Below are 27,371 nucleotides of genomic sequence, written 5' to 3'. Positions count from 1 at the left end.
AGGTGCAAAGAATCAGGAAGACATTTTTGAACATTCAGTGGCCATACACTCCATACTTGAGATTTTTCTTCTATTTAGTATGCATATACATACATGTTTCACATACTAAATTTGTACTGACATCATGCATACGAAAATGTGTACACTATTAGTATGTAGTATGAACATATATGCCTGTTCAAAAAACACATCCTCATTCTCTCAGCTAAGCTAAGTTTCTGATGGCGAAAGTTGACATCCCACAGCTAGCTCAGAAAACTTTATGTACGACTATACAGAGGCTTACATGCAATGTATTCTGGTACATGTAGGCGCTGTGGGAAAGACTAAGCAGGACAACACTGATTTCTTTATCAATATAGTACACAGTGAGGACTTTATGGCATCAATCGACTACATTACTCATCAGTACTGATCGCACAAACACAAACCATCGATGAACGTTCCCTTCAAGAACATTGGATAATATGTACCTGTAATATAGTGCCCCTTGTTAAAAAGTTCAGTGAACACACTCCAGTCTTTGATTACAAGGTAATGAACTTGACTGAAGATATTATGTACAACTCTGAGATCTTGCATGAGCATCTCAGTTTCATTGAGCAAGACACACAGAACAGCTTGCTGACCTGGGCTCTGCACCCCAACCTTCATTTGAAGAGAATCTGGCAAAAAGAGACATCCCTACAATGGTAACAGATATATTACCACCCATCCATCCATCCATTATCCAAACCGCTTATCCTGCTCTCAGGGTTACGGGGATGCTGGAGCCTATCCCAGCAGTCATTGGGCGGCAGGTGGGGAGACACCCTGGACAGCCCGCCAGGCCATCACAGGGCCAAGTTTTAACCAGTGTTAATTTTGACAAGAATTTTAAATTAAGTTTTAGTCTTAGTCACTTACTGGAAATCATAGTAGGTTTAAAGTCACATTTTAGTCTTTTTGTTTTGCTTTGTTTTAGTCAAGATTTCGTCAGAGGACCTCTGTTTTAATTGTAGTCTAATTTTAGTCAATGTTTTAGTCATAATTATCATGATACTATACGGTATTGATTATGCTGAAGGACATTCTAGCTATAAAAATTCCTTTTAGAAGTAAGCATACCTTGAAATATGTGTTTAATTGTCTAGGGTGAGAGAGAATGTGTTACTGACTTGTGCAGGCATGAACGGAGTAGGGACAAACCATCCAATGAGAAGGACGCATGAAGACAATGATAATTTGCACTTGGACTTGCAGATTAATACATGCAAGTGATTGGTTAACAAGAAAAACAACCAACGTTTTGAATAGTACAGTGTAATCTAGGTTCTCTCTTGTCTGCTGAAAGAGGGCATGGGATTTTGTCTGGTTTTTTCTCATCAGTGCACAATGATTTATGATTTTGTCATAATTTGTGTTGTAAAGTATTTTTTTCACTTACATTGTTGTTACAATTAATTTATGAAATAAAAGGTCGTCAATGAAATATTTTTGTCAAAATTTTCACCGACAAAATTAACACTGGTTTTAACATTCATCAAAAAATTGAAATGCAGTTTATTAAAGGACCCATATTTTGAGCTGTAATGAGCAAAGAAAGTTTTGTTTTTGTTTTTAAAGAAAAGCTTTAGGTATTCTAGTAATTAGATAGGATGGCACACACCAGGACACTTCATTCTGCCGTGAGTCTACCTGGAGCACTTATCTGGCCGAACTACCAGGGTACACCAGCCGAGAAAGTTGTTTTGTCCATCTAGTCAAGCTATACTAAAAATTTGTGAGAGTACTGAGGATTTGGTGGTTATCTGTGAAGTTTCCCAGGGCTCTGAAGTTCATGACATCCCTCTCTAGCTGAGCACATCAGTCTTTAATAGGAACAGGTTAAAAAAGGCAGTGACTGGGCAGCTTGGTTTAGTATTGTTTCAGGCATGTCTCCTCTTATCGTGCACTCCCTTTCAGATCATCTATCAAACCCTGAGCCTCATTCATGAGAACAGGCTTGTTGTCGGCTAAATGTGTAAGGCATACCATAGTATTATGGTATTATATCTTCAATTTGAGATGATTGGCCTTGAATGAGTCTGTGGTGGTATGCCGCCAATTTACTGTGACAGAGGGAAAGTGCATTTCACCACTTGTGTATCATACCAGAGATGTATAAATAGCACACCTTTTGTGTGAGATGAGCTATTTTCTCTCAAAGACATCAGGGACTTGCAGATATGAACACAGACGCATGCATGCTCATGCATACACTTTTGTATCTGTAAAAGTGTCTGTGTGTTGTGTCCTTTCATTGAAAGAACGATGAGGAAAACTGGTGGACTGTTTATAAGATTAATTTTCTTGATGGGAGTCATTGACAGATTCTATATCTATATCTATCTAGCTATCTCTTTCCTTTTCTTAAGATCTCAATCCATCCCTAATCCCTGCTTCAATCTGTCCTCGCTCTTCCTCAGTATTTTTCTTCAGTCAGTCTATCAAAATTTGATAGATATCTGGGTATCACCCCAGTAGAAAAAAAATCAAGATAACCATTTTACAGTACAACCCAACATCTCTCTCACTCTCACCCAAATAGACACACATATTCAGCTGGCCATGGCTTTGTGCTCCTCCCCTTTTAAGGCGAGTCAAATGGTTGCAATTTCACTTTCAGCATCATCAGCTTAATTATAAGTACAGCGATGACAGCTGAATTTCTCTGTGGCCCCACTGGTCACAGTACCGCAGGACTGAGCTGTAATGGATCTTACCCTGATTTCCCCATGGATACCCTCCACCATTACAATAAGATGTCACGCCTTCAGCTGCAGCTCCAGCAGCAATTCTCCTCACAATTTACTATGGTGGGCGAACAGCAAGAGGCAGGAGCCTGCAGATATTCCTAAAGGCATTTCCCGGTTCAGCTGGTTGGCATTATTTTTATTTTCTCTTAGCCTCCTGGATGACTGAAAATTGGACTACTTTTAAATGTGTTGATCAAGAGAATAGGTGCTAACATCTAATGAGTTAATACATGTAGGAGCAAGCAGCCACACTATTGTCTGGGAGTTGATTGGGTCTGGAGCTTACAGTCTAAAGGCGGGTGGGTCAAATTTTGTAACGATTTCTTACCCTCATTCATGTAAAAATATTTGTTTGCCCAGACAAGACAGACACACACACACACACACACACACACACACACACACACACACACACACACACACACACACACACAATTAAATGTGACTAAAATGTGGGGAGCGGGTTAAAATAAGACCTCTGGCTTGAGCATCTTATGTAAGAGTGAAAAGCAATCAGTGCAATATATGTCATTAAATGTTCATGAATACAGTGAGTGCTCAAGCCAGAGGTCAATGAGTGAGGCTTCCTCACCCAGGCGAGCTAAATGATGGCTTTGACATGCTGTAGTCAGACAAAGCTCTCCCTGGAATCAAGTCCATATCTGTCACTCATTGGTCCAACCAGTGCCGGCATGACTATAGGAAATCTACTGACCAACACTGCTCCTTTGAGAAGTTGGTATTGGACTAAGCTTGCCAGCCAAGTACTATTTGGGATTTCCAATAGTTCGAATAGAATAGAATAGAAATTACAATGCAAATATGTGCATTTTGCTGGCTCGGATTCTGAATAATTTTTCTATTCTAACACCAAAGTTGGATAAGTGCTAATTGCCTTAGAAACACGTATTCAAATTAGGACATTGGTTGGCATTGGTTGGAATGTTATCATTCCGCCATTATTATAACTGGCATAACTGGCATCAATATTATGACATTATGATCATCACATTATCAGCATAGTCATTATTACATCATCGTCTCTACAACTACCTCATCATTATCATCACTATTACATCATCACAATCATTACAACATCACAGTCATCACTATTAATAGTACATCAACACCCCATAACTACTTCATCATTATCACCATTATTATGTCATCGTCGTCATCGTCATCATCATCACTACAACATCACTATCATGGTTATCACCTTTACTGCGATCACCACGATTCACCTCCACCATCTTTATCATCACCATTATCAATGATTTCACTGTCATGAATTTTGAATCGCCATCATTATCATATTGATCATTGCTATGTAATTTTCTTAAAATCATTACAACCCCCTTCATCAACCACACCAGGACAGTTGTCCACTGTTAATGAACTGCATGACTGGTGTTTGCACAATTGCTCATTTGCTTTTGTAACTTCTAACTATAAAGTGAGAGTTGCACATTGCTTTGTTTCATCTGTGGTCTCCAGTACCTCGTGCATAAACGCTGCCCACTATCAGGGACTATTTAAGTCAAACGTGCAAACCTCTGGTAATTCATCCATTCGAATCGTATAAGCCAAGAGGCGTTCATATATCATTTACTCATACATGGGGAAAAATGGGACACTTGAAGGCGAGTAGGCTCCACATTCCTCCGTTAGTCCCCATCCTCATTGAGAAAACAGCGGCGGATGAAACAAAGCGGCGAGCCACCAACTGCTTTCACGCGCAGGCAGATGAGTGGACCGCTGTTTCGGTGAGGGGAACCTCACAGAGTCACGTCTGTAAGTGTTTTCCCCACATTTTACAGTGTCCCATTTTTCATTTCTGACTGACCTACAAATTCGTCCAATGCCATTGCTGCCCGCTTCTCCTCCGCAAAAAGGAGACAGCGCTCGGATCACTCTTGTAACCTAAATATGCGCCGACCAGCCCACAGCCCATCTGTATCAGTCATGAGGAGAAGTCTTCAGTAATCAGACGCACTTTTTATCAAACCAAATGCGCAGAGTTGCTTCTTTTCTGGTGCAAACCAAATCTGAAGCAGACTTAACATTTGAAACCCCCATCCCATCGGCTAAAAGTGAAAGTCACTAGCCAAGTAAAGCGTACGGACACGGAGGCGCAGTTCTACACGGTGAAGCGGTTCTCACCTTCCTTTTTTAAGGCATGGAGGAAAGACTTCATTTTCACTTCTTGCTACTCCGCTTGATGCATATCGGTGGACCGAAACAGGAAAAAGTCAAAGAAACAAGACAAAAAAAAAAAAAAAAAAAAAAAACGAAAAAAAGGGGTGGGGGGAGGGGGTGGGGGCAAAAAACTAGCGCTCCCCGTTTGGGTACCACGGACAGCGACCACGGAGCGGAGCGCGGCGCGCTGCAGACAGGCGGCCGGTGCGCGCATGATCCCCGCTCGGCCGTGGCGCGAGAGCATACACCAACGACTGACACCTCCTCCCCTCCACTCCTCCACCCCGCCATGCCCTTCCCCAGCTCTCGCTCGCTCGCTCTCTCTTCCCTCTCCCTCTCTTTCTCCCCCCTCCCTTTCTCCTCCTCGCTCCCTCTTCCCCTCTCCCTCCCTCACTTTCTTTCTCTCCATCTCCCTCTCCCCCTCTCTCTCCCTTCCCCCTTTCTCCCGCTTCCCATCTCTCTCTCTCTCTCTCCTTCCCTCTCCCTTTCTCCTTCCCTCTCCCTCTCTCTCCCTCACTTTCTTTCTCTCCATCTCGCCCTCTCTCTCCCTTCCCCCTCTTTCTCCTGCTTCCCATCTCTCCCCTCTCTCTCCCTTTCATTCCCTCTCTCCCCTCTCTCTCCCTTGCCCCCCCCCCAGCAGCACTCTCAAGGCTATCTGGAGGCCATCCACTGCACAGATAGAGCAACTTCGATAAGGTCCAACTGAACAAGCTCATAGAAACGAAAGGAAAGAATAGATGCCAGCTCAACACAAACCTGCAAGGATGTGGACAGATGAAAGCGTTAATATGGAATACATAACCTACATATTTACTTGAGGGAAGTGAGTAATGAATGCGGGAGTAATTTATGATTTATTACCTTTTTAGAATGAGTTCAAGAAGCAAGAGCTAACAGTTACTGCAACGTAAAATCTGCACAGCAGGTCTCTTCAGTGGGCTCATAGCCTACAGCTATTTATCTCTCTATTTGTAAGATTATAAGATTATTGCTTATATATTATTAATTAAGGCACTCGTGAGCAACATATTGCAACAATTATCTATCTATCTATCTATCTATCTATCTATCTATCTATCTATCTATCTATCTATCTATCTATCTATAAAATGTACATTTACAAAGGCATTAACAAAAAAGATATTTGCAAAATATGGGGGAGCAACTGACTGTTCAGTGTCTAATTTTCCACATTTCAGCCTTTATTTTACAAAATGCTTTCCTACGTTGTGCTATATTGCTGTTGCATGCCAAGCGCTGCCCCATCCTCTGGCAGCGGCTGTCTGCTGGTCCCCTCCCTATCTGCACTGAGTGATGGCATCTAGGGCACAAGCGTTGTCAGGCCCACCATTTTATTTATTTTCTTTTTTAAGATTATTTTTTGGGGCATTTTCAACTTTATTAGACAGTGATAGTGAAGAGGCAGACAGGAAACGAGGGAGAGAGAGGGATATCACATGCAACAAAGGTCGCTGGCTGGAATCGAACCAGCGACGGTTGTGACCGTGCGGCCATGTGGTATGGGCTGTAACCATTTGGCCACGGAGAACCCCCCCCCCACTGTATTTCCGTATAAGCCTTTTTTAGTAGTCACATGATATATGTGTATTTATGCCTCTGGAGGTGGAAAGCTATTTGGAGGCACACTTAGATGAACGAGGAATCTTACATAATTTGAAAACAAGTGCTTTCATATGAAAGAAAGAAAGTGACTTTATTTTGTATTTCTATTCTTACATCAAATTGTATTCTTACAATAAAATGTGTTCTCTGCATTTCACTCATCCTCTTGTATCAGAGCAGTGGGCAGCTGCAGAGCCCAGAGACCAACTCCAGTTCTTCTTATCTCATTGCCTTGGTCAGGGACACAGACAGGAGGAGTATTAACCCTAACATGCATGTCTTTTTGATGGTGGGAGGAAACCGGAGCACCCGGGGGAAACCCACGCAGACACAGGGAGAACATGCAAACTCCACACAGAAAGGACCTGGGACGGCCTGGGGTTCGAACCCAGGACCTTCTTGCTGTGAGGCAACAGTGCTAACCACTGGGCCACCGTGCCTCCATACCATATCTTACAACATCCATATCTAAAATGAAATTAATCAGAGCCACTCTTGCCTTGTTAATGTTGTCATCTTGTAAAGTAGGCTGCCAGAGAGGGTCAAAGCAACAAGTCAAGTCAAGTCAAAAGAAAATCAACTGTTTTTGTAGAACTTCAGTCTCACACAAGTTTACAAAGCACATCAGAAAATAACTTTTAAAACAAAAATAATGCATTTTATTTACCCAGCCATGCATATACAGTTTGCAGTTAGGCTGTAGTTATTCGTCTTACTGATGATTACTCGAGCTTTGTAAAAGTTTGAATTGTGGCCTTGTCACTGTCTAGGAAGAACACGAGGGGAGTAGCAAATGGAATTGAATGTGTGTCTTATCACTTGGGCATGGCCATTAACTACATAATTAAACCCTTCCAATGATTTGTAATCCCTAATCTTATCTAATTGCTCGCTTTCATTAACTTTCCACAAGAGCAGGGCCAATTTTTGTAGTGCAAATTAGCGAGACTACACACCACAAAAGGAGAGATGCAGAAATTCACCCAGAGTTGGTGATCCAAGTGGAAAAAGTTTAAATCATTTTAACTTTTCAGGGCAAAATTCACTCCCACTTCTTCAGTGACCAATCCCATTTCATCAGTGGTTGACATCACTTCATGCTTAACATGGACACTGAAAGCTAGCTCAGATGTATAGCTAGATGCTATACATCTGAGCTTCGAGCTTTACAGTATCGCAGTAAAATGAGGCTGGTTTAGTAGGCCTACTGATACATTCAAGCTTTCGAGCTAGGCATTATCTCCATATGAAGCAGTACAAGTCAAGTCATTCCAGTCAGTACATACCTCCCGAGACTCAATTTGTTTCTAACTTGAAAATTATCCTTTTAAACATTAATTTGTTCATTTTGCACACATTTTGCACTGTTCCAAATTGTGCAGCAATTGGGGAAGGACCATGTTATTCTCTAAAATGTTTTTCAGGCATGATTTTAACTATTGTCAGACTCCCTCATACTTGAAACCCTCAGTGGACCTAAGTTATCAGGGCAATAATCCAGAACTGTTGCCTTCTACAACTAGCAAGGGAGATATACTTTATGAGTGAAGGAATTTATCATTGCAGGTGAGGAGGAGTGCCTCAATTCTACACCAACAACCCTCCCACCCAACTCCATTGATGGTGCTCTGCTTGGGACAGCATGGTTAGGATGCCCCCTAGGTGAGAGGATCACATTTTAGGTGAAGTTGTTATGTCCAAGGAAGCTTAGCTTCCTTGCACATTTGACATGCAATGATTACATTTACAATACATTTACCCATTTAACAGATACTTTTATCCAACATGACTTAAAAGAGAATCAGCAATTGGTAGATAAAATTGAATGTCACAAAAAGGCATCATAGGGTGCTACACGGCAGACAACTCATGGCCAAGGGTGCAGGTCAAGTTGAATGCATTCAATGAAGATGCACCTGGAGGCAATCAACCTGGAGGAGAATCAAAGTACAAAGTTGATGTACAGTGCCACAAGTCAGAATACAGCCACAATGGGCGCTACAGTGTAAATAGAAAAGGGCTCCCTTGTAGACGCTAATAATAATGGTGTTTAGGTACGGGTGGAATAGTAAAAGTCTGAGCCAATTCATACTCACAACAAAATACCACCAGTGACCACTTCAGGGATTAAGGTGGGCCTTGATAATGCTTAGATTCCAATTACTTCTTCTCTGGATATTCTTATGCAGTTATCCTTCTTCTGCACAATGGTCCATGTGTCTACTCTGTAAGCTTCATATATGGCTCAATTCTTCATGTGTGCAAAATTAATTGGTGATTATTAAAATTTAAACATGGATTTTGAACTGTGTCTAATTTATGTTAATGCAGTCATTGTTTTATAATGCACTAGTCACACTGTTGTAAAACAGTGTGACTAGTGCATTATAAACACCAGGCTAAGTTGCAATGCATATTGGCTTTGTTGCCGTCTTGTGATAGTCTCTTGTTATTATTTCTGCATATCGGGCTGCGTTTTCAGATTTAGAAACTGTTGAGCTGTGTCTATTCATAAATTAGCTGTAATCTGCCCCCGACTAATTTTTTTTATGTCGCTGGTGAAAAAGCATAATGCAGATTGTTAGTTCTCATGAAAATGTATATATATTATATATTTTGGTATATATCCAAGTCTTGAATTTGTCCCTTACAAGACAGTCAACCTGACTATGACTAGATAATAAATACACTTTCAGAATATATTCATGGTTCACCATGGCCAGCTTCAAGCTTGCAAGTTCATAAGTGTTTTGGGACTGGATTGAAAATGCCCCCTCATTGCCAGACTGTTACTAAAGTCTTGCTGGAATGGCAAGTTTTTGTTTTTGTTTTTTTTGCATTGCAGAGAGCCCATGCTGTGTTCCAGACATGCTGTGTGAGACAGACCCTTGGGTGTTTAGAGCTGAGAGATTTTTTTATTTGCAAATGTAAATGAATAAACCACAGGAAAATAAAGGGAAAAAAGGGCTGGCCTCAGGGGTCTGTAAAATGATCTCATCTTATCTAACCCTAACCCCAAAAACCAAAACAAATTAAGATCACAAACCAAGAGTAACTAACAGAACGACCCAGTCAGAAGTCAATGAGGAAGAAAAGAGAATTAGATTTAATAATGTGTTAAAATAGACCAAATGGAGAGGATGAAGCCAATTCAAGAGTGAAGAGTTTTTTTTTTCTGTGTGTGTTGAGAATGAAGGAGAGAAAGGGAAAGATAATGTTTTGTGCTACTGGGAGAAGCTGCTTAAAGCAGTGGGTTCATAAGATAGGAATGTTTCTAAATGAGGAATGGCAATGAGATGTGTGAAATCTAAGAGGGTGTGGGTAAACTATATATATATATATACACTACCGTTCAAAAGTTTGGGATCACCCAAACAATTTTGTGTTTTCCATGAAAAGTCACACTTATTCACCACAATATGTTGTGAAATGAATAGAAAATAGAGTCAAGACATTGACAAGGTTAGAAATAATGATTTGTATTTGAAATAAGATTTTTTTTACATCAAACTTTGCTTTCGTCAAAGAATCCTCCATTTGCAGCAATTACAGCATTGCAGACCTTTGGCATTCTAGCTGTTAATTTGTTGAGGTAATCTGGAGAAATTGCACCCCACGCTTCCAGAAGCAGCTCCCACAAGTTGGATTGGTTGGATGGGCACTTCTTGCGTATCATACGGTCAAGCTGCTCCCACAACAGCTCAATGGGGTTCAGATCTGGTGACTGCGCTGGCCACTCCATTACTGATAGAATACCAGCTGCCTTCTTCTGCTCTAAATAGTTCTTGCACAATTTGGAGGTGTGTTTAGGGTCATTGTCCTGTTGTAGGATGAAATTGGCTCCAATCAAGCGCTGTCCACTGGGTATGGCATGGCGTTGCAAAATGGAGTGATAGCCTTCCTTATTCAGAATCCCTTTTACCCTGTACAAATCTCCCACCTTACCAGCACCAAAGCAACCCCAGACCATCACATTACCTCCACCATGCTTAACAGATGGCATCAGGCATTCTTCCAGCATCTTTTCATTTGTTCTGCGTCTCACAAACGTTCTTCTTTGTGATCCAAACACCTCAAACTTGGATTCATCCGTCCACAACACTTTTTTCCAGTCTTCCTCTGTCCAATGTCTGTGTTCTTTTGCCCATCTTAATCTTTTTCTTTTATTGGTCAGTCTCAGATATGGCTTTTTCTTTGCCACTCTGCCCTGAAGCCCAGAATCCCGCAGCCGCCTCTTCACTGTAGATGTTGACACTGGTGTTTTGCGGGTACTATTTAATGAAGATGCCAGTTGGGGACCTGTGAGGCGTCTGTTTCTCAAACTAGAGACTCTAATGTACTTATCTTCTTGCTCAGTTGTGCAACGCGGCCTCCCACTTCTTTTTCTACTCTGGTTAGAGCCTGTTTGTGCTGTCCTCTGAAGGGAGTAGTACACACCGGTGTAGGAAATCTTCAATTTCTTAGCAACTTCTCGCATGGAATAGCCTTCATTTCTAAGAACAAGAATAGACTGTCGAGTTTCAGATGAAAGTTCTCTTTTTCTGGCCATTTTGAGCGTTTAATTGACCCCACAAATGTGATGCTCCAGAAACTCAATCTGCTCAAAGGAAGGTCAGTTTTGTAGCTTCTGTAACGAGCTAAACTGTTTTCAGATGTGTGAACATGATTGCACAAGGGTTTTCTAATCATCAATTAGCCATCTGAGCCAATGAGCAAACACATTGTACCATTAGAACACTGGAGTGATAGTTGCTTGAAATGGGCCTCTATACACCTATGTAGATATTGCACCAAAAACCAGACATTTGCAGCTAGAATAGTCATTTACCACATTAGCAATGTATAGAGTGTATTTCTTTAAAGTTAAGACTAGTTTAAAGTTATCTTCATTGAAAAGTACAGTGCTTTTCCTTCAAAAATATGGACATTTCAATGTGATCCCAAACTTTTGAACGGTAGTGTATATATATAGTATATGTGTATATGTATATGTATATATAGTATATGTATATATGTGTATGTATATATGTGTGTGTATGTATGTATGTATGTATGTATGTATGTATGTATGTATGTATGTATGTATGTATATAAATCTTTTTTCCTGTATCTGTGTTGATATATATATATAGCACCCTTCTTTCTGAAACCATCAATGGTGTAGATAAAGTGCTCAACAAATGAGGAGCGGAATGTATGTATTAAGATAGATGTAGGAAAAAAACTTTAACACATAGCAGTACAAGCTATAAGTAGCAGTACAAAAAAATCATATATATATATATATATATATATATATATATATATATATATATATATGTGTGTGTGTGTGTGTGTGTGTGTGTGCGGCAACCCTGTGTAAGGATAAGCGACCGTTTATCCTTATGCAGGGTTGTGGGGATGCTGGAGTCTATCCCAGCAGTCAACATTCTTGTGTAAGAAGTGGGGTTGTTGTGAAGCGTCTAGTGTGTTGGTGTAGTATTCTGTGTCTGTCACGTCTCACTCTCAACCTTCACCGCTGGCTAGCAGAAATACAAACAGGACAGCTGAGTGCGTAAGTCTCTCCCAGCCAGTACATAGCCTCTCCAACAGCAAGCCCTATGTAGTGCCTCCTCGTGGCGACACACGGTAACTGGGTACACCTTGGACCCTGGCTGAACTACAAGAGACTCGGAGGAGGTCTGGCCCCTAGACATGCGGTACGCAGGCCCACCGGTGTGTGGATATTCCCTGATGCCCACAAACCAACCTCCAACTATGGGTTAAATAGTGCCACTGCCTAGTGGAAACCTCGGGAGAGGAATAGGTTACGGGAGTAAACCCCTACAGAAAATCAATGTCTACAATGCTGTTGTATTTTGTTTTTCTTACCTTCTAGTCTCTGTTTAAGTCAGAGAGTACTGCTGGCGTCATGTGTGGATGCCACTTCTCCCTCTCATAACCCCCCCTTCCCATCCACCCCTGTATGTGTGTTATGTTTATCTGTTGTCTTGTTTCACCCCATTTATTGTAAAGCGACTTTGAATGTTAGAAAAGTGCTATATGTTTGATTTATTATTATAATTAGCATATATACATATAAATACACATATACATATACACACACATACACACACACACACACACACACACACACACACACACACACACACACACATATATATATATATATATACACTTGTTGAATTGTTGTAAGCAGGAGTACCTCTAAGGGGATTATTTTAATGCAGCTCTAAGCAATAAGGGCCTCTTTATATAGACATCATGATCGTGTCCTAAGTTAGATGCATCACAGTTGGGGCCCCCCATAACAGCTTGTCAGGGGGGTGCAAAGCTCCGAGCAGTCCCCCATTTTGGAATTATACATTAATCAAATTATAGGTTCTTATTGTAATGATGTGCAAATTTATGAATAAAACAATGTGTTTAAGATGCATCTATATTGATGACAGGCAGAGCACATAGCTGAGGTGAGTATGGTGGCGAGTGTTCAATCCAGTCTATGCAAGCGGCTGACCTAAAATTGATCAGTATGACTGGACAGCAGGAGTAGCAGTCTATCTTCAGGGCATATGAAACCATCAGAGAACGTTTAAAGCTGTATTTTTTTTCTAATTTAAGATCTATGCCGTATGTCATCTATTGTAGTCTGTTCTTGTATATTGTACTGATCGTAAAGCCCTTTGGGATGACCTTGTGATTTTGGGCTGTATAAATAAACTTGACTTGACCTATCAACCATAACCTTTGGGAATGAAGCCAGTAAAGTTTTTCTAACTTCATGCATTCTAAATGAACAATAGGCACTTGTTTGGTAGGATTTTGTGTTGTTAGAGTAGTTTGAAGATAAATGTATGCATGTATGTTTTTCTTTATCTATTTGGTGTGGAAAAGGACAAAGCTAAATATTGGTAAATGGTAGATATAGATAAATCTAGCAAAGACATTTCATTTGAATACCAAATGTGTGGAGATGTCAGTTTTTAAGCCCTGTCAAGTGGCCACATCAAAATGGGATCATTTCCTTTGAGTTGTACAAATGTGATTTCCCCAATTTATGTGGGGTTAAATACCCTCTGCTTCATGTTTGACAGTTATTAGCTCCTGTTGCTCTCAATAAAACCATTTAATATTCATTTTGATGGCAATTGTCTCTCACTTGGAGATTCAGGGTGCATGCATCAACAACAGCTGTCACAACCAAGCTAATTCTGAAACAAGTAATTGAAACGGATGGAGATCAGCCATTCAACTAAAGGTACGCTGCCAGCTTAATGGACAGATGTGTTGCCAAAATTTTGCTCATGTAATGAAATAAAATAGCGGCCAGCACATCCAACTAAGTTCAAATGAGCAATTTAATTCTCTTACACAAGTGATGTACCCTGGTTGGAAGAAAGGGAAATCAGTTGCGCAGAGAGGATGAAACAGTCATGGTTGACAGTGAAGTTGAGGTAGAGCAGAAGGTGGACAGGATTCCAGACATTTCCCTGCTCAGCTTTGGGAAGCTGCACTTTCTGGGACTTGATGCCGACACAGCCGTTGAGGTCAGGAAGAGGAGGAGGTGGTTTGAATGAATGGCGGACGAGTAAGCGGCCCCTTCTAAAAACAAATCCACGCTGTTGCCAAGCAACCTAAAGAAGAGGATGGTGCCATGCATCATTAATGGCTCCTTTTACTTGCCACTGAGTGCATCTGCCTGCTGTATGATGTAATGTACGCTCACTTCCTGCTTTGTTTTCAAGCTTTGATGTTGTTTGATTTCTTGCCGGGCTAAGGCGGGAACCATCTGCTTACACATCGCCTTGCCTGACAAAGGCTTGGGGAAGCTTGGTTTCTTGCTTGCTCGTTCCTGCTTCTCTCTCTCTCGCTCTCCCTATCTTCTACAACAATAAAGCATTCTGGTGTGCCGACACGAGTTCATTCAGGAAATGACCCCCCACCATGAGCAACATACCAGATGGCTACACTCAAAACATATGTTGTCATAAACTATGCAATAATTCAGTGATGGCAGCAGATTTCTGTCTCATGCATTTGCATACTGTGCCCAAGTATTTCATCAAATTGGTGAAACTGCCTGTAGGAAACTCCAGGAATTCTTCAGCTGTTATATTTTGACAGCCTAGCCTATTGTCTATGGTAAATGATATTAGGAGTTCACTGAAAATACAAATAGAATGGGCTTGTGACCAGAACATTGTAGATTTGAATCCCGGGGCTGTCTTAAAAATTTTGTGCGGTTAAAATGCTCTCTGCTCCCCCAATTCCAACTATTGAAGTGTGGCACTTTACCTGGAGCTCATTCAGTTGTATTGCAGTGGAAGCTTCCAGGTGTGATTGTTTGGTACACGTCAAATATGGAGAGACTGTGTGTGCAAACCTTTCCCGGTTAAATAAAAGATTAAAACATGCATACACACACACATACATGAGCACACATATGCAAGCATGTGCGCGCACACGCACACACAAACAAACGAACAAACACGCGCGTGCGCGCGCGCACACACACACACACACACACACACACACACACACACACACACACACACACACACACCCACACTTGGTTACACACAAACACAAAGTGCTGTGGTCCAACCACTGGTAGATCAAAACTTCATGGATGTCTGAGTAAATTGCATGAATGAACAAAGCTTACCTCCTTGGCAGGTATTCAATTCATATGGCTGACAAGCAATTATGATAAGCTTGAACACAATAGAGGCTTTTTTGGATTTGCGTCTATTCATCTGTTTTTTCATTACTGACTTGTGCTGCCGCATGAAGGATATCAGCACTCCTACTGTAGTCTTAAGAGTCAAATATAATTACGCTGCACAACGACATAAACTGCTGTGGTTTACTGTTACTGGTTACACTTAACGGCTGATGTGTGTGAATGGTTTTGTGAATACACTTACATGAAAAAAAACAACCACAAAGCGTTCTTGAAAAAAAAAGTCAACATCAGTGGGAACAAAGCCTCTCTTTCTCTGACAGAGGAAATTTTCCTTGTTCCTTAATGCACCATTAACAGACTTGGCAGAGGAAAGCATACTTTCGAGAGTGCACACAGTGATGATTCCTGCCCATCGGATGCATTTTCATGGAATCATATCAGCCGACAGCTTGATGACAAAGTCTTAGAAGCTCAGCGTTTCATGATAATTCATCCATTTACCTACATTTTTTAAAAATGAAAAAAAAAATTTTTTTTGACCTGGAACAACATTGACTGCCTATTACTTTACTGCCAAGTAAATGCTGGAGGATTTATTCTCTGCTCATTGGTTGATTTAAAATAAACAAAAACGACGTTTTATGTATAATCAAATATTTAATAAAGCTGGCCTTTGCCTAGAGGGATAATATGCCACATTTTTTTGCTCTTCCCTTGCTATGAAATGTCACACTTGACATGTGACATGACAACATGCCTTTGCCAAGGGATTGGACCTTGTGTGTACATGCATGACAGATCTTATTTGTGTGTGTGTGTGTGTGTGTGTGTGAGAGAGAGTGAGAGAGAGCGAGAGCGAGAGAGAGAGCAATACAGAGAGAGAGAGAGTGTGGGGAGGGAGGCATATTCCTCCCTTGTTCTTCTTAATTGTGTTCTTCCAGCACTGTACAAACTCCGTTATACACCAGAGGAGGCCTATTCTGTTAGCCACTCACAGCAGAGTAGATGGGAGCAACTCAAAAGCTGTTCGGACAAACCTCGGCTTTCCACACTGCCAAAACCAAGCAAAACATGCTTCACAGGTCAGGAGATACCAGTATCGGGAGAATGTTCCAGGACAAAAGCAGATGTAGAGAGAGAGAGAGAAAGGGGGGGGTCTAATTGAGAGTTTTTTTATTGGATTTTTCCCCTTTTTCTCCCCAGTTGTACTTGGCCAATTACCCCACTCTTCCGAGCCATCTTGGTTGCTGATCCACCCCCTCTGCTGATCTGGGGAGGGCTGCAGACTACCATATGCCTTCTCTGATACATGTGGCGTTGCCAGCCACTTCTTTTCACCTGACAGTGAGGAGTTTCGCCAAGGGGGTGTAGCACATGGGAGTATCATGCTATTCCCCCCAGTTCCGCCTCACCCTTGACCGACTGACCAGAGGAGGCGCTAGTGCAGTGACCAGGACACATACCCACATCCAGCTTCCCATCCGCAGGCACGGCCATTTGTGTCTGTAGGGATGCCCAACCAAGCCGGAGGTAACACGGGGATTCGAACCGGCAATCTCTGTGTTAATAGGCAACAGAATAGACTGCCACGCCACCAGGACGCCCAATGCAAGAGTTTATTTCTATGTGGATATGAATGGCACAATTCAGTCTAATTGTTATCTATCCCAGGCCTATTGAATGAAATAGCATGGAGCAACATGCAATTGTTTCACCTGATCTTGGCTGATATCTATGAGAGATTCAAATGAGGGAGTATTTTCCAAACCCTGATTGGATTGGATTCACATTGCTGTTGCTTCTTTCCCCGTGAAAAGAGATGATGTTCTACTTTGATGGGATTTTATTTTGGTGTCCAATGTCACAATAGACAGTGTGAGAAAGAATATTATGCCATGCATACCAGGACATAACCTTGAATGACATTAAGCAGACATTTGCTTGCATAACACTGATAATGGTCTCCCATTTGTCATCATATAATGCTTTCAATGATAACAAGTAGTGCAAGGAAAAGGTTTTGAAACCCTAAAGCCATTCTCCTCATCTGGAAATCTGCAAAGATTTGTGTTTGGTCGACTGGTACATTTGTGTTCCCCTACATTGAAGATCTTTGGTTTGTACCACTCCATTCAACACATTACATTACATTACAGTCATTTAGCTGACGCTTTTATCCAAAGCGACTTACAATAAGTGCATTTAATGTAGGAAATCAGGAGAATTACTAGTCATCAGAGGCCATAAGTGCATCTAAACAAGCATCTAAGAGCCAAAACAGTGCTAAAGTAAAAGTGCGAGAAAGAGATTTGTTTTTTAAAATGAGTGAATACAGTAAGTGCTAAGAACAGGAAACAGGGTAGTAGTTCTTAAAGAGGTGAGTTTTCAACTTGCACTGAAAGATGGGCAGTGACTCCACTGTCCTGACATCAGGGGGGAGTTAATTCCACAACTGTGGGGCCAGGACAGAAAAGAGCCGCGACCGGGTTGATCGGTAGCAGGGGCCACTGAGCGATAGGGCAACCAGGCGTCCCGAGGCAGCAGAGTGAAGTGGTCAGGCGGGGGTGTAGGACTTGACCATGGCCTGGAGATAGGAAGGCACTGTTCCTTTCACTGCCCTGTAGGCTAGCACCAGAGTCTTAAACTGGATGCGAGCAGCTACTGGGAGCCAGTGTAGGGACATGAGAAGGGGAGTTGTGTGGGAGAACTTAGGGCGGTTGAATACCAGACGAGCTGCAGCTTTCTGAACAAGGTCCAGAGGTCTGATGGCTGATGCTGGGGCGCCAGCAAGGAGGGAGTTGCTGTATTCCAGCCGGGAGATGACCAGAGCCTGGATGAGCACCTGTGCCATTTCGTCGGTGAGGAATGGGCGAATCCTCTTGAAGTTATAGAGGAGAAATCTGCAGGAGTGAGCAACCGATGCAACATTTGCAGCAAAAAACAGTTGGTCATCCAGGATCACATCCAGATTCCTCGCAGTCCAAGTTGGCATCACCACGGTGTTGTCAATGGTGATGGCCAGTCTCAGTGCAGGCAACCTTTCCCCGGGAGGAACATCAGCTCTGTCTTGTCCAGATTGAGCTTCAGGTGGTGTTTCACCATCCACTCTGAGATGTCAGTCAAGCAGGCAGCAATGCGTGTCTCTACTTGTGTGTCAGAGGGAGGAAAGGACAAGATCAGCTGGGTGTCATCGGCATAACAATGGTAAGAGAAGTCATGCAAGCGAATAACAGAACCCAGGGATGTCGTGTACAGGGAGAAAAGGAGAGGACCCAGAACCGAACCCTGTGGAACGCCTGTAGTCAGTTTGCGAGGCTCCGACACAGATCCCCTCCATATCACCTGGTAGGAGCAACCCGTCAGGTAGGATGCAAACATTGAGAGCGCAAAGCCTTTGACACCCAGCCCCTCGAGGGTAGAGAGAAGGATCTAGTGGTTCACTGTGACGAACGCAGCTGACAGGTCCAGGAGTATCAGGACAGAGGAGAGAGAGCTTGCACTCTCAGAGTGCAGCGATTCTGTCACTGCAAGGAGGGCTGTCTCTGCTGAGTGACCCACCCTGAACCCAGACTGGTTGGGGTCCAGGAGATTGTTTTGGTGGAGGTACAAAGAAAGTTGATTAAAGACAGCACATTCGAAAGTTTTGGATAGAAGGGGTAGAAGGGAAACCGGTCTGTAGTTTTTGACATCAGAGGGGTTAAGTGATGGTTTTTTGAGAAGGGGGGTGACTCTAGCAGTCTTGAAGGCAGATGGAAAGCATCCTGCCTGGAGGGAGGTGTTGATGAAGTGGGTTAGAAAGTGATGGAGTTCAGGTGCTATAGACTGAAGAAGAGGGGAGGGGACCGGGTCAAGGGAGCATGTGGTGGGGCGACTGGATGTGATGAGGTTGAGGACCTCGTTGGGGAAGAGGGGAGCGAGGTGGGACTGAGGTGGGATAGGGTGGGACTTGGAGAGGTGAGGGAGGGTGCAGAGGGTGGGACAGTGCAAGCAGCACTAACCGAGTGGTGAGAAAAGGAGGATCTGATGTCGTTTACCTTCTTGTCAAAGAAGTTCGCAAAGTCATCAGGGAGAAGGGAGGAAGTAGGAGGAGGAGGAGGTGGGGGTTGAAGAAGTGTAGAAAGGTTTCAAAGAGTTTCTTAGGATTAGAGGCAGAGGATAAGATTTTAGAGTGATAGAAGGCAGCCGTAGCAGCAGAAAGGGAGGGCGAGAAAGTGGACAGAAGAGATTGGAAGTTGAGAAGGTCCTCAACTTCCACGCACCCACACACATACACACACACACACACACTTAGAAGAGATTATTCAAGAGTTTTGGTAGGATTTTACTCCGATGGGCTCTCTCTGGAATTGAATTGTATTCAGTTCTGGTTTCAAAATGGTCTGCTGATTCAGAAGACCACACAAAACTATATTAACAAATCTGCCGCTTATAATGCTGCATAGCATCACTGCCTCAGTGGTTCCCCTGATACACCAACCTGGCCCAGACCCAGGAAAGTGGGGCAGAAGGGGAGAAGGAACGGTCATAGTGTGGACAACTTCACTGGCCCAGTTCAGGGAAAGAGGAGGTGGCCTGGGTGAGTTATGTCACATCCAGAAAGTGTCACAAGAACATAAGTTCTGAACAGCTGTCCCCACTCGGGTCCTCTTTCAAAAAAAACCACAAAAAAAAAAACCGGCATGAGATTATTACAGGGATAAATAATGAGGTTTCCCCACCCGGCGTCAGAATTAAAGAAACCATCTGGAGGAATGACAACATGTCTTCAAGCTGAAAATTGAAGCCCAGTGAATAGATTTAAAGCTCTCCTATTCAGAAATATCCACCATGTGAAAAAAGTTTCTGAAAACAGATGGGTATGACAGTGAAAGTACATGTGAATGTTATGCGTATCAGCACTTGTGTGTGTGTGTTTGTGTGTGTGTGTGTGTGTGTGTATGTACACCATGCCAGATTATCACACTCCAGCAGTGGGTGGTTTAATACACCCATCTGCCAATCATTCTTACATAGGCTTAGTGAGTATGGAGAAAGAAAAGAAAATCCAGTAGGTACTTCTATCTGTCAAAGGAGCACTCAAATACTCATTGATTACACATAATCTCCTCTCTATATGTTTATTTTTCTCTAGTTGTTTTGCGGTACTTTTTGTTTGTCTTCCTCTGCAGGGTATAATCTAAAGAGAAAAAATGGGTGTTTTTTTTGACACAATGTAACACATTTTGCCGTTGTTGCATTCATTGGTTAATCAATATTCACAGGGGAAAAAGTGAAAACAAGTGTTGAGTTGCTGTTAGGGGTTACATTATCCATCCATCCACCCATCCATCCATTATCCAAACCGCTTATCCTGCTCTCAGGGTCGTGAGGATGCTGGAGCCTATCTCAGCAGTCATTGGGCGGCAGGCGGGGAGACACCCTGGACAGGCTGCCAGGCCATCACAGGGCTGACACACACACACACACACACATACATTCACACCTAGGGACAATTTAGTATGGCTGATTCACCTGACCTGTAGGTCTCTGGACTGCGGGAGGAAACCGGAGCCCCCGGAGGAAACCCACACAGACACGGGGAGAACATGCAAACTCCACACAGAGGACGAACTGGGACAACCCCCAAGGTTGGACTACCCTAGGGCTCGAACCCAGGACCTTCTTGCTGTGAAGTGTGACCGCGCTAACCACTGTGCCACCGTGCTGCTTGGGTTACATTATACCAAAGAAAAATCTATTCAATAGAACAAGAGTAAGTAAAGCTTCTAAAATGAAGGATAACCTCTAGTTATCCCTCATGCTGCAGTTACAGAACATTTGCAATGAATTATTTCTTGTAATTTATGCAACTGTCTGTTTTTGGTGTGTGCATGTGTAGGTGTGTGTGTGTACATGTTTAACTATCCTAATGTGGACCAAATGTCCTCATTAGGATAGAAAAACCAGAAACCACCTACCTTGTGTGGACATTTTAGAGGTCCTCACAAGTAAAAGGGTCTATTTTAGGATTAGGCCTTGGTTTCAGGGTTAAGGTGAGAATTAGGGTTAGGTTAAGGTTAGGGTAAGGGTTAGGGTTAGGCATGTAGTTTGCGTGGGTAAGGTTAGGGTTAAGGGCTAGGAAATTAAAGTAGTCAATGACGAGTCCTCATAAGGATAGTGAAACGAGTGTGTGTGTGTGTGTGTAAGTAGGGGGGGTGGGGACCATGGGGGGTGTCACCTGACAATTGTAACTGGCCTGTGGATGAGATGATTCCACTCCAAATGATAACACAACTAGATTCAAATCACTTAGAAAGATGAATGCACTCAATTGTGTATTTGTGTAGTTGAGTACATGTGTATGCGAGCATGTACTAAATCTGTGTGCATATGTGTGTTTGTACGTGCACGCTATTCCCTCTATATGTTCTGCTATTGTCTATATAGGTCACATACACACACCCACGTACAAACACATGCAGTTGCACATTTACTGCATGAGGAGCTGCAGCTACACGCCACATGAGTGCATGCCTCACCCTTCCAGAAGTTATCCCATCTATGCTATTCATACTCCACTATTCGCACCGTCCTACTTTACCTCAGTGTCTAACCCCCCCCCCCCCGTTCGCCTTTCTAAGTGACAATGAGTGTATTTAGATCCAATGGCGACTGATATATATTCCAGTACTGTGCATTTAGCTATAGTCTGTCAAGGGTTTTGACTTCATAAGCCACAGCTCTTTAATGCCTGGGAGTAAAATAAGTTGATAGGGCTTGAAGATGAAAAATACCTTGATTGGTAAAGAGCTTATGCTGTGTCACAATGAAATTTATATGACCACCATTATAAAATAATGATGCTGTACAATGACAGTCAATGTGGCTCCCCCCATGAGGTATTTATATCTATTCATCTTGCATCCCTCATGCAGCTGTACTGTGGCAGTCACTGTCTTTCAACATATGATTTTCTTAAATGTCGTATTGTAGAATTTAATAACAGGATTATTTCTTGCTCCTTGTTGACAACAAAAAAAAGTTGTTTGACTGAGATTGAGATTGTTGAGATTGTTGTGATGGCTTAAATCTGTGACTGTCTGATTTAAGTTTTGCTTTTCTATTGACATTTGCATTAAAGTCCATGCACAGAATTTTTACAGTCTTTTTTGTGAATAGTATCAGACCATTGGGCACCTAAATCTGTGTGCTCTCTTTAATGTAGAAACATATGAGAGAGGTGAGATCCCGTGATGGAGGCTCACTGTGGATTGTCACCCAGTGTACTTGTGACACGACAAAAAAAGGATTATGGGACTTGAAGAGTTGCGTGATAGGAGGGAGAGGGAGAGGGAGAGAGAGAGAGAGAGAGAGAGAGAGAGAGAGAGAGAGAGAGAGAGAGAGAGAGAGAGGAGAGAGAGAGAGAGAGAGAGATGAGAGAGAGAGAGAGAGAGAGAATGACTGGAGGAAAATGCAATTATCAAAATAACACTTTTGCCTTTATGCTGTTAGAAAAGAATGCCCTAAAGACAAAAAGGAATAGGTGGTACCAAGAGAAAGGCAAGCCGCTAGAAAATCGTTAAATCTCTCTCCTCCCCTCTCTCTCTCTCTCTCACACACACACACACACAGACACACACACACACACACACACGTGTATGAGTCAAGTTGCACTATAGAACATGTTGTACACAATGATATGGCCAAAGCACACGTGCAACTTGACACATTTGCAGATACACAGAGACAGAGACAGAGAGAGAGAGAGAGAGAGAGAGAGAGAGAGAGAGAGAGAGAGAGAGGGATTCACAGGGTGAATGCTCTCAGTTAATAATTCACACACACACACACCTAATAATCAAACATGCACCTAAACAAAATAATCAACACACATACTCCTACAAAGGGCTCAGGGGCCAGTGGTGAACCACAAGCAGAAGCTGTTTTGTGCTCAAAGGGGTAGACTTAGCAGGTGTGTGAGTATGCTGTATGTCTGTATATTTGTGTATGTGTGTGTGTGTGTGTGTGTGTGCATGTGCAAACGTGTATGTCTATATTTGTGTGTGTGTGTGTGGTGTGTGTGGTGTGTGTGTGTGTGTGTGTGTGTGTGTGTGTGTGTGTGTGTGTGTGTGTGTGTGTACAGCAAATCCCTGGCATATAAAGTCAAGGGATTGAGGGGAGACCCACCTCTCTGTGCAGGGCAGCAGGCTGAACCCATGGTGGCCAGTGGGATATCCAGAAGTATTGATGTCCCATCCCAAATGCTACACTAACTACACCTAACAAACAGGGAGAGAGACTGGCGGAGAGATAAAGGAGAGGAGAGAAGAGGAGAGAACAGAGGAAAGGAGAGAACAGAAGAGAAGCAGAGAGGCAGAGGGAAAGGTACAGAGAGCAAAAGAGGCAAAGAAAGAGGAAGAAAGGGGTCCAAAAAATGGAAAATGGCATCTGTTTATATACATGGGCCCCTCTGAATCTGGCTAATCCCTGCTAACGTTTGGAGGTGGAGCAGAGGCCAGGAGGTTGTCCGGGACCGGCTGATGAAACAATACTTGACAAGATTCCATTGGAGGGGTGGAGGGTCACCACACAGTACAGGTGTGGCAGGTGGGGTGTAGCATTGCAGGGGTTTGGGCACTGGTGGTGATAAGAGAGGAGAATGGGAAATGTGGTGGTGGTGGTGGTGGGGGGGAGCAGATGTTGATAGTGGTAAGGTGGTGTAGGGGTAATCCTTCGCTGTTGTGGTGGTTCGTACAGCTCTCCGCCGGTCAGCGCCTCGTGAGGCTGCCCCGTGTATGCGGTGCGCCATGAGAGGGCAACGATTGAAGGATTACATTTTTCAGATTAGATTAGATTAGATTTCTTTCTCCCTGTATTTATTTCCCTCGCTCCCTCATCTCCCTCTGTCCTCCTTTGTATGTTTATTTCTCAGTTTATCTTTTCTCATTTTCTGTGAGCCCCCCTGTAATCCCTAAACTATCTTTCAGCTTCAGAACAAAAAATAAATAAAAAAAAGGAAAAAGAACCCGGCCCCCAGAATTGGAGTGCAGCGCCACCTGGGGAGCCAAGATGGTGTCACTGGTGTCTCTGAGGACTGCTGCACAGGACTGAACACATGTTCATACTATTGCCCTCCAGTTGTGGGAACAGCCTCTGATGCACGTAAGCAAATCCACCTAAGTCCATGCATCTGAAGAAATCTTTTTTTGTTTTGTTTTGTCAGCTGTGAAGGTACATCTTCTCTCTTTATGTCTGTGAATGTTCTCATTCATCCAGGTCGTGGTTATCCAAAGGAATTGAATCAAGTGCAACTGGACTTGGTATATATTCGTGAAGACGTTTCGCCTCTCATCCAAGAGGCTTCCTCAGTTCACGCCTTTCTGACTAGACCAAGCTAGTCTGACTGGCTGGTGATGAAACTCAGAAATTTAGCCTCTTTGGAGTCGTTTATCAGAGCTATAGATGTCCATGGCTCTTTTGTGTTCGATGTTAGCAACGACAGTCGTTATCGGAGCTATTTAATGTTCTTTAATGTTACAGATGAAACCATTTGCTGCTGATATATCGTCTACTTGTCCATGCTTATCTATGTGCTGTGACAACCCAACATCCCCAATGGGGATCATTATGGATTCTTGTGATCTGGTTTCATCTGAAAACATGACATTCAAACAGTGATGTATTTTGGATTCGATGGGATCCTGGATTTCCAGAGATGATTCCAAGCTGCAACCTGCCTTCTAAGAGTCTATATTGATGTATTCGAGTTTACCTTCTGAACTGATTTAAAGCCACAAAAGCACATTGAATGAAAAAAATCAATAAATAAATGGCAGATAAAAAGAATGACTGGAGAAAATGCAATTATCAAAATAACACTTTTGCCTTTATGCTGTTAGAAAAGAATGCCCTAAAGACAAAAGGAATAGGTGGTACCAAGAGAAAAAGGCAAGCCGCTAGAAAATCATTAATCTCTCTCTCTCCCTCCCTCCCTCTCTCGCTCTCTCTCTCTCACACACACACACACACACACACACACACACACACACACACACACACACACACACACACACACACACACACACACACACACACACACACACACACAATGAATTTTAGCATCAAATATATCTGCCCTCTTGGTCAATTGACAGTATCATGATGCAGATATTTTACATTGCATTCATCATGAATATGACAATATCAACCAGCAAAGGCCACTGTTCAAGCCTGAAGAACTGACTTTTTTTTTTTTTTAGCGATGTCAGCCTCAGCAGGAAGGGAAAAACTTACCAAACCCTAGATCTACAAACTGTTAAAAAAAGTGGCCTTGGCATTTATTCCCCATGACAATATCTTACAGCATCTTTGGCATTGCTAAAGCCTTTTAAATCACTATAAGTACCCGATCACAAACGGTGAAAAAAAAATCAATAATTCAGAACATCAACTCTTTCTCTGTCACTCAACTCAACACCAACGCCGACCGACACCCAGCTCAGAAAAACACAAACACCCTCCGCAAACGTCTTATGTGAAAACCAATCAATCAGGGCAACCCATCCATGTTGAGAACCCTCTGCTGACAACAGCATTGATCATTGGTCCCAGTCTTAATCGGCCTGAGGTTTGTCCTGCTATAAACATAAAGTTTCATCCACTTGGTGGGACTCTAATAATCCTGCAGGGGATTACACTGTGACGTTGTTTCGGAGGATCAACCCGTAGCAGATTTGAAATGGAACCCGAGGCCGATTCAGGAATACCCTCAATTGTTAGAAAGGATGAGCGGATGGATAGAGAGGTGGACGAAATGGATGGACAGAATGCTACAAGAGAGAAAAAGAGTTGTTGTGGTGTCATTACTCACCTACGTCTGTCTCTTTATGGTTCTTTACGAGCTCGGCGAGCTCAAAGTTGCCAGCAATGATGGCCACCTGTTGTGAGGAGGGAGAGGAGAGATTTTCATTGCACTGGTCCAAACTGGTTTGATGATGGCAGTCCATACCGAAAGGATGGGAAGATCAGGACAATTCAGAAAGACTTTATTTTCAAGAATAAAAACATGGTAAATATACATTTAGGAAGATCGATTATGATATAAACTAATGATTTGTGTGTATGATTGAAAATAAAGAGCTCATACAGCTAAGATGTCTGTCCTCGAAAATTAGTTTTTATGCAGAATTCAATCATCATTGACAATTTCATTCAATGCCACCATTGAAACTACCTTGACCACTCAGAGTAATCCCCCTGACCACTTCCATATATATTCTGATGTCACACCGTGAGTAATACTTGGAACAATGGATTGCCGGCTATTAACTTAATTGTTGTTTTTTTCCCCCCACATCATTTTCCTGCCCTGAAGGACAATATCAATCACTCTTCTGGCAGACTGCATGGCAGCATCTTTGAACAGTGATGCAAAATGCTCACAACCTTTCCATAAATGGTCAAAGATGTCAGAAGCTTTTCTCATAGGTTTCTCGATATTGCAAGATACCGAGCCATGAATGTATTTACAGTATGTTGCATTTTATATCCCTTCAATATATGCATGCAATCCGATCGGATTGCATGCATATATTTGCTATGCATGTGATTCATGCGTAGCAGAGATAAATGACACATGTACGTATGACTGAATCACAAGTGCCAAAGTAATCTCAAACAAGATTCCCTCAAGTTCCAATTTATATAACGAACATGCTTTAACCATCTGTAGTCTGTAATCTAGTAATCTTAATTCTCTCTTGTTCTCTCTCACACACACACACACACACACACACACACACACACACACACACACACGCACGCACGCACGCACGCACGCACACACACAAACACACACACACACACACACACGTGTATGAGTCAAGCTGCACTATAGAACATGTTGTACACAATAATATGGCCAAAGCACACGTGCAACTTGACACATTTGCAGATACACAGAGACAAGAGAGAGAGAGAGGAGAGAAAGAGAGAAGAGAGAGGAGAGAGAGAAGAGAGAGGAGAGAGAGAGAGAGAGAGAGAGAGAGAGAGAGAGAGAGGAGAGAGAGAGAGAGAGAGAGAGAGAGAGAGAGAGAGAGAGATGCGAG

At 42.6% G+C, this 27,371-nt stretch overlaps 1 protein-coding gene across 1 annotated transcript in view; it reads right to left on the bottom strand.

The window, feature by feature from the left end:
- Nucleotides 1-27,371, bottom strand: part of LOC130112029 (SH3 and multiple ankyrin repeat domains protein 2-like) — a 195,137-nt gene that overhangs the window by 116,685 nt on the left and 51,081 nt on the right. Inside the window, exon 9 of the mRNA XM_056279335.1 lies at nucleotides 26,135-26,201. Coding sequence (XP_056135310.1) covers nucleotides 26,135-26,201 — 67 coding nt within the window. The remainder of the gene's footprint in view (nucleotides 1-26,134; nucleotides 26,202-27,371) is intronic.

The sequence above is a fragment of the Lampris incognitus genome, chromosome 4, assembly GCF_029633865.1.
Source record: "Lampris incognitus isolate fLamInc1 chromosome 4, fLamInc1.hap2, whole genome shotgun sequence".
Taxonomy (NCBI): Eukaryota; Metazoa; Chordata; class Actinopteri; order Lampriformes; family Lampridae; genus Lampris; species Lampris incognitus.
Note: the sequence above shows the minus strand (reverse complement) of the source record. Positions and strands in the feature narration are given on the sequence as shown.